Here is a 15,320-nt window from a genome sequence, read left to right as displayed (position 1 = left end):
GTGGTTTAGATATTTAGGAACCGTAATTTCCATACTCTGCTTGTTTCATCCTCACCCACCTGAACTGAGAAAGTAGAATTTTCATCTAAAACTCCAGTCAATGTATAAATTTCTATCACATTTACTCTTCATGCTCAATTAATAGAAGCATCAAATACCTAAGCCACCCTGTATTTTGTAGAGGATTCTAACTTTGATTTAGTTCCGTTTTTAAATTCAAGGCTTAAGCCTTCGTTATGTAATCTATTAATTTATATAGAGGGTGTTCCAAAAAGGGTCGAAGTTCAGTGGTTTCATTGGACGATTTTAAGTGGAAGATGTTGTAAACATTTTGGCGACCGGACCAAGTTATGATCGAAGTGTTTTACTGATGACCCCTTAGGTGAGCGTCTGCTCTCAGCCTTCAGCGTGAGCTTCCTCTCTATCGTTCACAAAAGTGTTTCTTCATCGTAGTTCGTTTAGGGACAGCGGGTAGATAAGCAGTCGACAGCATCTCTATCTCTGTGCTTCTTCGCAAATTTATTTCAAATCACATCTCTTTGTTTCACAATTTCAATTAGGTTTTCCTTTTTTTGGATATCTTTAAGCCGTAGATCGGCTTTCAAGGCTTTGTCAATTTCTTTTTTCTCTTTCAAATTCGTCATGTTTATTACAAAAGTACCACGCGAAATTTATCCCAATGCCTAAAATAGTCTGCTAGAGGTTAAAATTCGTCTGCAAGATGGGAAGGGGCAAGAGCTTTTTCTCGAATATATCTATCCTCGACAGATCGAAGCGGACTCCATCAATCAGCCTCAGCAACCAGCGTACGCCACTCCCAATACCGCTTAAGCGGCTCTGTGAACGGTCACGCGAGAAGCAGACTACACTCTCGGCAATCAGCTTCAGCTAAACGCGCCTTTGTGAACGTGCCTTTATGGTAAAATGTCGTAGAGGATTTTCCACTTAAAATCGTCCAATCATCGCACTGTTTTTTAAACACTCTTCATATTTGTGAAATCCACACCCTTGGTGATTGATCACTGTATCTCCAGAACCTCTTGAGCCACGATATTGAAATTGTTTTACGGTAGTTGATCAAAAGTACTAGATACCCGTTGAAAAACGTTTTTAATGCGAGAAATAATAAGCTAGTAAATTTTACTGACGCAACAACTGCGTAAATATTTACTATTTATTTCTATAGTTTGCTCAATTTAAAGCACACCAACGAAGTTGTTTTGATAATGAAATATTTATAAATTGAACTGTTTAAGACTATATATAATATCTGACACAGTCTTTCCCATTTGATAACTTATTAAACATGATTACACTCTGCTCTTGGCCCAGTGGCGTAGGAACGGGGGGTACAAGGGTACATTGTACTCCCCTAAATTTCTACTAGGGCGCCTAAATAGGTCTAAAAGGGCGCCAAATTTATATTCAAAGGGCGCCAAAATGATACTGAAGTGAGAATATTTTAGAAAGTATCCTATTTTTATCCCATAATTTCACTAATATTCTAATATTTTTGCTATTTTGGAGTAATTATTTATAATCCCAGCTGTTCGAAGCTTGAAACGCAGAATTAGCGACATCTCAATTGGTCAGATAAAAAATCGCGGAGCTCGCTTCGCTCGCTCAGGAGATTTTTCCCTTCCATTTTCGCATTTTTGAAGATTTTATTTGAAATGATAGCAATTACTTTGAATTCTGAGCTGCACTTCAATTTAATTTCGCCTGAGATCTGAAATGTCAAAGCTCACAGATTAAGTTCACAGACCTTTAAAATATCTTTAATTATAAAAATCGGTTTTCAATGAAAAACCTCTCTTCCTACCCGACCCTTTTAAATAGCTTGATTTTGTAATTTTCAGTCACTTTTAAGTCTTTTTTTGCTTATGGTTTTTTTTAATTATTAGCCTGCTTGCCTTCTGCGTGAGCCCTTCAGTATTTAATTAGATTAAGGTGCGATGTAACGCACTTTCATGAAACTTACATTCACTCTGAAATAGAATTATCCACACTTCAGGTCTTATCATTTATGAGTCATATCAGGGGGTTATTATGAAATCCTGCTCTTACAATGGGAATCATATTTTTCATATTAAAAATTGTCTCACGGGTTGGTGCCCTGACCGGCCCTGACTTACGTGTAACAATGACTTGAAAAGAACTAAATCACTTAGCAATTGTCTAAACATATCCAGAGAGGATTCATAAGAGTGATTAAAATTTCACGTGAAGAAATATTTCCACAACCAACACCTATCGGAAACCGGTTTTTGGAAAATCATAATAATTCACCATTTCACTGTAATTACAATGTTTCAACCTTGTTCAATGTATTTTCCGACATTTTTCTTGTCTTTGGGGAGGGGGCGCCCAAATCCATATTATATAAAAAAGGACTTGGTTTGCCCAAGCCTGACAAACAAAACGATAAGAGTTTTTTCCAGTTGACTGAAGCGCGGATATTTTATTTTTCTATATAATTTTAAAGACAATCCGTATTTTACTACTCTTTAGAATTTAATTCAATCTCCTGATTTTACTGGTAATGGATTTATTTCCTATAAATTAATTGAAATAAAAAATTACTTATCTCAGATTTTTCAGGATAAAATTTTACGAAAATGGAATTGTTGAAAAATCTGAGATAAGTAATTTTTTATTTCAATTAATTTATAGGAAATAAATCCATTACCAGTAAAATCAGGAGATTGAATTAAATTCTAAAGAGTAGTAAAATACGGATTGTCTTTAAAATTATATAGAAAAATAAAATATCCGCGCTTCAGTCAACTGGAAAAAACTCTTATCGTTTTGTTTTTCAGGCTTGGGCAAACCAAGTCCTTTTTTATATAATATCTGTTCCTTCAGTCTGCATTTGTATTAATCTATTATAAAACAATTTTTTGCCTGAAATGCGAAATTTTTCACTTCTAGGACGAGGTTAAAAATGGTTCTACACTTCTACTAATTCTTATAAGATACGGCTCACAATTCGTTTTAGAACCCGAGCTTAATAGTCAACTTCAAAACCAACATCCTGCCACGATTTTTAAACTATCAAATCCGTATCTTTTACAGTCCACTCTACGATTACAATTATCCATGACATTGCGTTCACTGCCCTTGTACGTTTACAGTGAGTGGCACCGTGGCCAGTTGTTTTAATAAAAATACCTAGGCCACAGGTCCAGTTTAAAAAAAAATCCTTATTTCCAACACTGATCCATCTATCCTTATGCCTTACTGAAGGCTACAGTGAAATATCCATGAAGCGTAAGCTTCTATTATAAATCCATGGCCTAAGTAAGGCAACTTAAGCCTTGGTCGAAACTAACATCTAAAATATAAATTAAAAAGGTATCTTAAGTATATAATTTCAACCGAGACACATAATTAAACGAAAAATAGACCCGCCAAAGAAATTTTTAATAAATATAGTGTTATATTTATTGAAAAATATCAAGTTAAAGTTTCAAGGCGGTGAAAGGGCAAATTAGCGTCGTCTACTGTAGAGTAATGAACAATTAGCGTCGTCTGCTGTAGAATAATCTTTTGAGGTACTTACATTTTTAATTAAATTAACATACTTAGACTTAATTAATTTTGATGAAACTTGAAAAAGGCACACCTTGAATAGTTACTTGTTAATTTGAAAGTATTCCGAAACGTAACTTCGCTTTAGTTTTTAAATGATTCGATGTACAGGAGCACCAAAAACCCCATGTTATTCCTATGGGAAAATCGGCGAAAATCTGTGAATTTTCATTTAACATTACGGGAGGGTGTGGGATCTTATCTAGAAGGGCCTACCGGCCCTCTAGAATTTAGACTGTACCCCCCTAAATTCGATACGTTCCTACGCGCCTGGCTCTTGCATAAAAAAATTAAAAATTATCCTTCAGAATTATATATCGAAAATAAAGTAGTTTTATTTGTTGGTATTATTTTAAGTTGAACATACATCTTTTTTATTTTAATATGATTCTCTTAGCATCCTGACATCGAAATTATTGTTGTCGATGTATCAGATTGGAATGAAACCAAAGCAGCAGTAGAAAAGGCGGGAGATGTTGACCTTCTGGTTAATAATGCCGGAATTAATATTTTGCAAACTATGGGAGAACTCACCGAAGAAGCCATTGATAAGTAAACAATTTAAAAATGCATGACCATATCATTAAGTATCTGAAAACAATTATTTTTTTAAAGAATTTTTGCCATTAATTTGAAGGCTCCAATCAATATATCTCAAGTAAGTTAGCTTATTTTATGTTATCAGCGTAGCTAGTAAAACCGACGGAAGAATAGTGCCCTAAAATTGATTTCGGTTTCAAATAACATTTATTTTCTTTAACAAACTATACATTTTACTCCAATCTAATTTCTGGTCACCCCAGGAAATTTGCTTGAAGTACAAATTCTCGCTATACTACGGGTTATGCATTATCAAGTAGAGTAGCAAGGCACCCTACACTGTAAAAAATTACTGTTGAAATTACGGCAATTTTACTGGCAGAAAATTACCAGGAAAGTTACCGTTAAATTACAGGTTTTTTTTACCGTTAACATCAACATTAATTTTATCGTGAAACTTGCAATTAAAAACCTGATATATGTACAATTATAGTATAGTTAGTTTAACAGAAACGTTACTGTGGTGTCAACAGTAAATTGTACCTGATCTCTACTTTTATTTTAAAATAAAATGACGGTAAAGAAACCACAACGTTATTTTTCACATAAATCTTGCAATTTCATTTGTAAAGGTTAAAGTGTCTAATCCTTTACTATATATCCTCATTATTTCTATTAAAGGCCCAATATATATCATTTAAATGTGTATTTAACTTTCGGCTCACTCTAAACCGTAAAGACCTCCTCAAGGAGAAGATGAATCAAGGCTAATTTTGCTTTAGCCCATGGAATTCTTAATTCATGGATCCACTTCGAACAACAGTTACTTAAAAAGTAAGCGTTAACATCCATTGAAACTATGAAAGTTAAATTTTTCGTTTACCCTATATATAAATGCATTGAAGCTGAATTAAAACGTAAACACAAAATTTGAAATATTAATATCAAGAGATGTTCTTGGAATATTGAAATGAAACAGAGCTTTATAGCTACACAACTACTAAAAGAATCGTAATGTCGAAACATATTTAATAGATTTTCATTTAATATTCTGCATAAAGAAAATGTTTATGGTTTTGTTAGAGATCTTTTCATCCTACTCGCTTTATATTAACTTTAATACGCGTATAGTGTTTCGATTCAGATGCAATCTTCATTACTCGTTCTATATAAACTTTCAATCGTATCGTTCCGAAGAAAGAAGTTTATCTTAAATAATTAAATAAATATATCTTATATTAATTATTTTAATCGTCTGTATTTTAGATTAATTATAGTTAAGTCGATGCAAGAAACATCATTCCTAAAACTATTTTAAACATAGCTATGGTTAACGTTTGACCCCTAGCGAACACCTTTTTCAGAATTTTCGTGAATTTAGGGTATATAACGTGATCGATTCACAGTGAGGTATATAAAATGAGCCTAGCCGCTCGCCGAGTACATCTTAAACTTAACGACGTAGACGCAGTAGAAGCTAATGTCGCAGATTGGTGTCTATTTGGTATAGACGAAAGACTAGTGCATGGTGTTGTTGTTAGAATCCAATAAATATTTATTGGTATTGGGTTAAAGAGTTCGCCAGCAGTTGAAGTTATAACGGCTAGTTAACGATTGACGTTAAGTAAGATAAATATAGCGATGAAGTTAAGTTTTCCGAATTTCTGTGTACTGCGAATGCGGTCCGGAAATTGCGAACACGTTTGCTCCGATTTGCCAACTGCTAACGCGGTGACAGACTGACGGACGCAGAGATACGTCCAGTATAATACTTCTCCGTGACGTCATCGTCACTCGGAGAGGTAAAAGTAAATTTTTAGATAAAAAGTTTTAGGAAAATGAAATTCTTGTTGAAAAATCTGAGATAAGTAATTTTATTGCAATGAATTTAAAGGAAATAAATCCAATACCAGTAAAATAAATTTTCCTAGATATGGAAAATTTCCCTCAATCTGGCATCACTGAATTACGCGGAAGAATGCTGGTTAATCCGATTTGTTACGCTTAGTTGTTGTCCAATGTCGTAAATTGTAATAATAGTAAATAATATCCTAACAGATAAAAAAGGTGAACTTATTTGAACTTATTTCATTTGGGGTAGTACGAAACCCAATGCAAAGAATACCATTGTTGATATACTATTCCTAACCTAACAGCATCCTCACAGTTGATCACTGATAATTTATTGTTGATGTTACGATATTTCTAAACGACAATGTTTCTACTATTACTTAGTGTTGATTTTACAGTATTTTTAATCGACAGTATTTTTACTATTACTTTATTGTTGATGGTACGGTATTTTGAGATAACAGTAACTTTCTTGTTATTTATTGAACATTTACTGCTAAATGTACAGTTACTAAAATTATTACATTTTTACTGTTGCTTATAGTAAATATCCTGTTAATCCAACGGTAATATCTGGTATTGGATGTTACTTGTTGAAATTTTACGGTAATTCAACAGGAAGAAACAGTTATTTTTAACAGTGTACGTCATTCCATTAGTTCACATTTTACTCTCCGAGTGGCGTATGTCACGAAGAGGCTCTAATTTCGACGTGTCTGTTTGTCTGTCTGTTATTACACCCCAGGGAACCGCGTTCGCAGTTTGCAAATCAGGACAAACGTGTTCTCAATTTCCGTACCGCATTTACACTTCCCGGAAATCTGGAAAATTGTTTCCACATACACTGGCCTTTATTCCACTGTCTGTCTAACAGCACCATCTTATGGGCTCTGTCCGTCTCACATAGACAAATGTCTGTCCTGACTGACTTTTAAACACCACCATCTTCTGGGTTTTGCCCATCCCACTTGAAAACCAGTCTGAACTTAGTGGCTTCTAAGCACAACCCTTTAATAGATTTTTTTCCATCCCACTTAGAGACCAGTCTGTACTTACTGGCTTCTAAGCACAACCATTTTCTAGTATTTGGGTCATTCCATGTGATATGAGTCAAGCCGTTAACCATGGGTCGGCGGATTTTGATGAAATTTGACACAAATGATCGTGTGGCTATTAGAAAAGAGCAACCGGAATAGTTTTTAAAAAAATTTTGCGGTTTAATTTTTACGTCAAAATTTGTATCACCCCAGAAAAACGGTGTTTCTCAAAAGTCATTTTGGTACCTTTTAGAAAATCTGCAATAACTTTCTAGTTTTCTGTGCGAATTCAATCAAATTTGCATACAATACGTAATATAACCCAGGAAATTGATTAAGCGACTAAACATTAGCGTATCTAGTTTCGTTCACGAGTTATAGAAGCATTTTTGAGAAAAAATAAATTTTCGGAGGTCTCGTTTTTGGGCCTATGGAGAAAAACGTCCAACTCGAAAAATCTTATGAAATATCCTGAATTATAGAGCTCAAAGAGACCTTTCTAACGGTGTATTCATATATTAGAGTATTTTGTTCCTTATAGCCTAAATATTTAATTTAAATAAAGACAAATGTTTCTTCAAAATATCAAATATTTATTTGCTTTAATGGTAAATTACGTTTTGATAAGAGCATGAAACATTTTTACCTCTCCGAGTGACGATGACGTCACGGAGAGGTTTTACACTGGACGTGTCTGTGTGTTTGTCTGTCTGTGTGTGTGTCTGCCACCGCGTTCGCAGTTGGCAAATCGGAGCAAACGTGTTCGCAATTTCCGGACCGCGTTCGCAGTACACAGAAATTCCGAAAACTTTACTTCATTGCTTTACCTATCTTATTTAACGTCAATCATTAACTAGTCGTTATACCTTCTTCTGCTGACTAACCGCCAATTCTTTCACTCAACACCCTCAGTATTTATTGGCTTCTAACAACAACACCATGCATTAGTCTTTCGTGTACGCCACATACACACCAATCTGTACTTATTGGCTTCTAACACCACCATCTACTGGTCTTTCGTCTATACCACATAGACACCAATCTGTAACATTGGCTTCTACTCCATCATCGTTAGGCTTAAGATGTACGCGGCGAGCGGCTAGGGTTACGAGAAACGTCTAGCCTCCCAATGGCAGGGCTTCCATCAAAGATTCACGCAATTGCGCATTTTCTTATCGTTTAGTGTGAATCAATCGCCTTATATACCCTAAATTTACAAAAGTTCTGATATAGGTGTTCCCTAGAAGTATAACGTTAAATATAGCTATGTTTAAAATTATTTTAGGAATTAAGTTTTTTAAACCGACTTAACTATAATTAACGTAAAATACTGACGATTAAAATAATTAATATCAGTTATATTTATTTAATTATTTAAGATTAACTTCTTTCTATGTAATGACACAAGTGAGAGTTTATATAGAACGAGTAATGAAGATTGCATCTGAATCGAAACACTACACGAATATCAAAGTTAATATAAAGCGAGTAGGATGAAAAGATCTCTTACAAAACGATAACATTTTTTTTGCAGAATATTAAATGGAAATAGTTTAAATATTTTTCGGCATTACGATTCTTTAAGTAGTTGTGTAGCTATAAAGCTCTGTTTCATCTCAATATTCCAAGAACATCTTTTATATTAACATTTCAAATTTGGTGTTAACTTTTTAATTCAGCTTTGCTACATTTATATATAGTGTAAACACAACTTTTAACTCTACTACATAATATGGATTGTAATACTTCGGCTCTCAATAAGTGGTGAAGCGATTGGGTCTATGAAGTAAGATACTCTAGATTGAAACTAGAATTGACCTTGTTTCGTGTCCTCTTACAAGAGGTATTAACGGTTCAGAGTGAGCCGAAAGTTAAATACACACTTAAGTGATAGATATTAGATCCTCATTAGAATTATGAGGATACACAGGGAAATGTTAAACGATTAAACCTTTACTAATGACCTTCGCAATATCCCGCCAATTTGAACTACATATTTCCGGTTTTTCTTACTGGCTGGTGGACCTGTGTTTAGATTAGAAAGTAAATTCGTCTCGGCTCAGAGAGGTAATATTTTGGTTTTCCCAACTTGTTTGAACTTGCTTAGGGCAATAATCATCTAGTTTATAGTATCAAGAAGGAATTTACTATAAGAAGACCTAAGTAGCGAGATTTTACGCTTGTACTCTTACGCCGGTGTTAGTGGACAAGTAAGCCCCACCCCTTACGCTTTCCCATTGGATCCCGTGGGGATAGGTCATACAGACTCGAATGACGTATTCCGACTAGAGAAAAAAAAACCTTGAGTAAAGTAAACAAAACATGGAGGCTGCCAGCGGTGCTGAAACGGTACGCGAATGGTTTTTAATTGCCATTAACAAGTTAGTTAAAGGTTTTGAACCTAAGTTAATGGATAAGTTATACGTGTCTCTCCGTGAAAATCGTTCGTTTCGTGAGTTTCAAAAACCATACCAGGGCTTAACGAGAAGGTAAAAGAGATAGATGGTGGAAAACATAGAGTAAGATAAAATATTAGGTCCCGCCTTGGTTTCCAGCCTCCTCCCACCCATGAGGGGGGATTGTCGACTATCATGCGCGCACCGCACGTCTTTTTAGGCCTTCTTATAGTAAATTCCTTCTTGATAGTATCTTCTAGAATTGCTAGAAGCCTGTGGCTCGGGTAATTCGCATATAACATTATTAAGTGGGACAAGTTAAAGCGCTCGTCAGTTGTCTTAGGCCATGTGAGCAAATTCGTCTGTGAGTCCCTCACCATAAATTTCAGCATGAAATCGCTTTCATCCTTAAAGGAGGCCAGCACAAGGGCAACGTACAACTCTTAATCGTAAATAGCAGCAACATATTGTTCCACTGATATATCCAAATAAGCAATGGTGTTAATTACCTTAGCGATGATGCAAGGTCACAGTATAAAAATCGGAAAAATTATATTAATTTATGTCACCACGAAATTGATTTCGGAATAACAGCAGAATGGAACTTTTTAGCTACCAGCCATGGCAAGAGTGCTTGCGACGGCATAGGAGGTACGGCAAAACGCATTGTAGCCAGAGCTTCTCTGCAATTGCCATTGCAGAACAAATAGCCACGTCGAATAAATGTTTTGAGTGGTCGAAAGAAAATATAAAACGGATTAGATTTTTTTTGGGTTTCTAAAGAAGAAATTCAACTTCAAATTGAAATGTACCGCGTATCATCAGATACTTGCAGCACAAAAGTTTTTATTGGGATAAATGACGATAAAAACACTATTGCTTTTTTGGATATATCAGTGGGACAATATGTTGCTGTTTACGACTGTCGCGACTAGACATACTTTTTAAGAAAGTTTAAAATTTGTTTATTGTTTTAAAAAAGTGTAATATTGATTTGTAATGAAAGGTTTATAAAATTTACTTCAAATTATTAACGTTAAAATACTTTAAATATCTGACCATAAAATGACGAACAGAAATAGAATTTTTTTCAAGAAGGGTAACTTCACCTATGAAATATTTGTGATTTATATCTACAGGCAAAGACTACCTATTGTTTGGGTACGGAAATTTTAAAGAAATATAGAAAAATATGGTCATAGGCAATGTAAAAACGAACGAAAGAAGACGCGTAGTAAGCTCTCCGAAAAGTTTCAAATGTATAAGCTTTTTCCATCAGTTATATTAAAATAAACCAAATTACGACTCGGATTTTTTCTCGAATTATAAAAACGACCAATAGTGGTACGTTGCCCTTGTGCTGGCCTCCTTTAAGGATGAAAGCGATTTCATGCTGAAATTTATGGTGAGGGACTCACAGACGAATTTGCTCACATGGCCTAAGACAACTGACGAGCGCTTTAACTTGTCCCACTTAATAATGTTATATGCGAATTACCCGAGCCACAGGCTTCTAGCAATTCTAGAAGATACTATTATCTAGATGATGATTGCCCTAAGCAAGGTATGGTCCCATTTCTCCCAATTCTGTGTTTCCCAAAATACATTTTTATCCCAAACTTTCCGATTCCCAGTTCTCCCAATCTTATATTTCCCAATCGGAATTTTTATCCCAAACTATTCAATTCTCATTTCTCCCAATCGAATGGTTTCGTCTAATATTTTATGCTGCAAAGGGTTGCTTTCAAAACTAAATGTATTATATTTTTCTGCTAGATCCACGAGAAAGTTCGTGTTTTATAAATCATTTAACTATGGTACGCCTTTTCCAAAATATTAATGTTTAACTTCATTGACTTCTCAAATAATATGCCTTTTCCAACCGATTTATTGTACGTCCGGGTAACCACCTTCGATAGTCTCTTCTGCCTCTGTGGTTGCCAGTAACTTTGGGTGCGAAATAAATAATAATAATAATAATAATAATAATAATAATTACTGTTATGTTAGGTTAGGTTTGGGTTGGTTAGGTTAGTAATATTTTATAAATCTTTAACTATGGTACGCCTTTTCCAAAATATTGATGTTTAGCTTCATCGACTTCTCAAATAATATGCCTTTTTCAAAACATTACTGTTATGATAGGTTAGGTTTGGTTTGGTTAAGTTAGGTTAGTAATATTTTATAAATCATTTAACAATGTTACGCCTTTTCCAAAATATTGACGTTTAGCTTCATTGACTTCTCAAATAATATGCCTTTTCCAAAACATTACTGTTATGTTATGTTAGGTTAGGTTTGGGTAGGTTAGGAGGACGTCTCTTCCTCTTTGGAGCGGTTATACACTTCTAGTAAGTGTATCCCTTATGGAATGAAAAAAATAAATAAATAAAACCAACAAATTCTACTCTATTTGAGTCTTTTTGGGTATGCAATATTGGGTTAATTGGAATAGGAGAACTGGGAATTGGGTTGAATGAGGTTTGGGTAAATGGGAATTGGGTGAAATGAGGGGGGGGGTAACCTGTTCGACCACCAACCAGAAAATACAAGATTCGGGAGGAAAAAATAAAACAACTGAAAAAGGGAACTGGATGCGGGGAGAAAAACTCCATTTGAATATCTAGAAATCATAAAATGGAAATTCAAACTAAACTGAATATGTAAAACATATCATTGTTAATAAAACAAAAAAATTCTCTTTGAACTTATTAACATATGTTTTATGCTGAATTGGGACAAAAGAAATTGGGGGAAAAGACATAGTGTTGGGTCAAATGGGATTGGGAGATATGGGAATTGGGAGAAACGGTTTGGGTTAAATGGGAGTAAATCCTAAGCAAGTTCAAAAAATGTTTCATGCTCTTATCAAAACGTAATTTACCATTAAAGCAAATAAATATTTTATATTTCGAAGAAAAATTGTGTTTATTTAAATTAAATATTTAGGCTATAAGGAACAAAATACTCTAATATATGAATACACCGTTAGAAAGGTCTCTTCGCGCTCTATAATTCAGGATATTTCATAAGATTTTTCAAGTTGGACGTTTTTCTCCATAGGCCCAAAAACGAGACCCCCGAAAATTTCTTTTTTCTCAAAAATGCTTCTGTAACTCGTGAACGAAACTAGATACGCTAATTGTTAGTCGCTTAATCAATTCCCTGGGTTATATTACGTATTGTATGCAAATTTGATTGAATTCGCACAGAAAACTAGAAAGTAATTGCAGATTTTCTAAAAGGTACCAAAATGACTTTTGAGAAACACCGTTTTTCTGGGGTGATACAAATTTTGACGTAAAAATTAAACCGCTAAATGGTTTTAAAAACTATTCCGGTTTCTCTTTTCTAATAGCCACACGATCATTTGTGCCAAATTTCATCAAAATCCGCCGACCCATGGTTAACGACTTGACTCATATCACATGGAATGACCCATTTGTAATATTTTGTGTTTCCCAACTGGTGTTACTTTTCGGGTCGCCATTTTAAAAGATGAAGGCAATTAGGATATTGGGAACCAGTTAACTAAATAACACTGAAGTCGATTGGAACGTCTTTCCATAAAAAGGCGTTTTAAATTTCTGCCTGTCATTTGAAAAGATGTCGGTAAATCTAACCCCAAAAGCAATAATGTACGTCTATAGATATAGGTTACCAGTATATCACATATTAGTGAAATCGGTTAAAACAATTGGATATTATTCCGCAAAGATGTTTTTTATTACATTTCTGGCTGCAATTTTTCAAGCAGTGGATTGGAAAAAATCCTTAGCAACGTCCCGGGATATTTTTAGCCTTCTAGGTAAAGCGATTTGGGTTGGGTGTTGATTATTAGTCAATGAGTCTGGACTTTAGTCATTTTGATACATATGAAGATGCTTAACTCTCAGTTCTAAAGAAAGCAACTTGTTATACATATTTTAAACGTGAACGAGACATATTTTTACAAACAGGTGGTGAGTAACGGTATGAAGAAGCGAGGAACAGGTGGTGCTATTGTGAACATCTCCAGTCAAGCCGGCCTTCTTGGTTTGCCCGAACGAACAGCGTACTGTTCTTCAAAAGGTGGATTAATTTCAACTACCAGAGTTATGGCTCTTGAACTGGGACCGTATAACGTACGTATTTAAATTTGGAAAGGAAAGAAAAGTAACGTGACTTTTAAAAACATTACCTTCCAAATGTTAGATTCGTACCAACGCGATTGCACCGACTCTAGTGGACACTGAACTCGGTCGCCGAGTTTACACCGAAGAGGGTAGAGCTAAAATGAGATCTCGAATACCCCTTGGAAAATTAGCAGGTAATCAGACATCATTTATATTCCCTAAATGCCATGGTGTTCTTAGCTTTGTGCTATTTGCTTTTTAACTCTTGCAGAAACTCGCAACATTGCGGACGCCGTTTTGTTTCTTCTGAGCGACCAGGCCGAGATGATCAATGGAATTGTTCTACCAGTTGATGGTGGTGCTACTGCTGTTTAAGAAAAACCATGACAATATTTAAATAAATAGCATATTTTGAAAGCAACCTTATTTTGAAAGCAACCTTATTACAATCCAGTTTGTAATGTCTAATTTTTCAAGAACTTACAGAAACTTTGCTACGAACATATAGCAAATACTGAAAATTTAATTTTCATAATTGTCTTTCACACACTTCTTCAAATCAAGTTTCATTAGGCCTACCCCTCGACGGTAACGATTCTAGCTGAAACGTTGGCTGGGGAATACGTATGAAAATTATGTATCTGTTAGATCAGAAATTGATAAGAAATTTTATATTTAATTAGGCAATTTAAATCAAAAATTGAACCAATTATTTGGTCCGATTTAGTCAGGGTTGGCAAAATTTTCATTTAAAAAAAAAAACAAAAGTTGTGGCTTTTTATTGTTTAAAACACGATTTGTTGTTTTAAACTGTTTTTTAAACAAGTAGAAAAAAACAGTAAAAAACACGAAAAAACTAGTTTTAAACTGTTTTTTAAACAAGTAGAAAAAAACAGTAAAAAACACGAAAAAACTAGTTTTAAACATGTTTAAAATCACTCCTCCAGATCTTATAGTTTATATATTATACATCGCGGCTCTTTATTTAAGCCACTACTTCCGCTAGCGCAAGACGCTTATTTTCACTGCCTACTTGATTAAAAAAAAGGTCTTGGTTTTGGACCAAGACAGAAAAAACAAACGACGAAAGTGACGTTTATCAATTCAATGAAGTTCCGATATTATAATTTTTCTTTCTATATTAATTTAGTCCTTAATCACTAGTTAATTCAATCAACTGATTTAACTGCACACTGAGAAACTAATGTCAAAAAAACAATAGTTTTCACCATGTTTTTGATTGTTTAATGCTGTTATCCAGAAAAACCTCTAACAAGCCTTAATATATACAGGTAGTCGCTGTTTTTTGAAATTACATTACCTTAATTTTAAATATACATCAAAACATTGTTTTTTTTTATGTTAACGACTGTGGAAAAAGCAGCTAGTTTTTATTTCTCAAACGGAAGTGCAGGATATGTTATTATTTATAGAACGTTGCTGTTTTCCGGGAAAAAAAGGATTCTGCCGTGAAGAATACAGTAGTGTATAATTAAAAACACAGATAGTTACACTATGAAGTATAAATCTAACTTATATTTTAGTGTATAATCCACCGTAAATTAAAGTTTTGCATACTATAATTTGAACATTAAGTACTTTACTTTAAACCTTGAAGCACTTTATTTTAAACCTTGAAGCACTTTATTTTAAACCTTGAAGCGCTTTAATTTAAACCTTGAAGCAATATAACCTAATCTTACCTAACTATGCTAAGCCTTTTGGAAAAGGTCCGCGTTTATTATGAAAGGACCCATATGAAAATAAAAATATTTTGGAAAGTCAATGAA

The 15,320-nt window shown here is 34.3% G+C and overlaps 1 protein-coding gene across 2 annotated transcripts in view; it reads left to right on the top strand.

Annotated features, from left to right (window-relative positions):
- The window catches only part of LOC149587302 (uncharacterized), a 66,840-nt gene extending 52,889 nt beyond the window's left edge, over window positions 1-13,951 (top strand). Inside the window, exons 8-12 of one of the 2 annotated variants that reach the window (XM_089863419.1) lie at window positions 3,989-4,143; window positions 4,207-4,249; window positions 13,375-13,539; window positions 13,610-13,724; window positions 13,802-13,951. In XM_089863419.1, the coding sequence (XP_089719545.1) occupies window positions 3,989-4,143; window positions 4,207-4,249; window positions 13,375-13,539; window positions 13,610-13,724; window positions 13,802-13,905 (582 nt within the window). In that variant the 3' untranslated portion in view covers window positions 13,906-13,951. Of the gene's footprint in view, window positions 1-3,988; window positions 4,144-4,206; window positions 4,250-13,374; window positions 13,540-13,609; window positions 13,725-13,801 lie in introns of those variants that run through there. The other variant, XM_089863421.1, reaches the window with a different exon arrangement.
- Window positions 13,952-15,320: the final 1,369 nt, after the last annotated feature.

Source organism: Phalangium opilio, unplaced genomic scaffold (genome assembly GCF_054372755.1).
Source record: "Phalangium opilio isolate 3A_F unplaced genomic scaffold, DU_Popi_V2 ptg001170l_1, whole genome shotgun sequence".
NCBI lineage: Eukaryota > Metazoa > Arthropoda > Arachnida > Opiliones > Phalangiidae > Phalangium > Phalangium opilio.
Note: the sequence above shows the minus strand (reverse complement) of the source record. Positions and strands in the feature narration are given on the sequence as shown.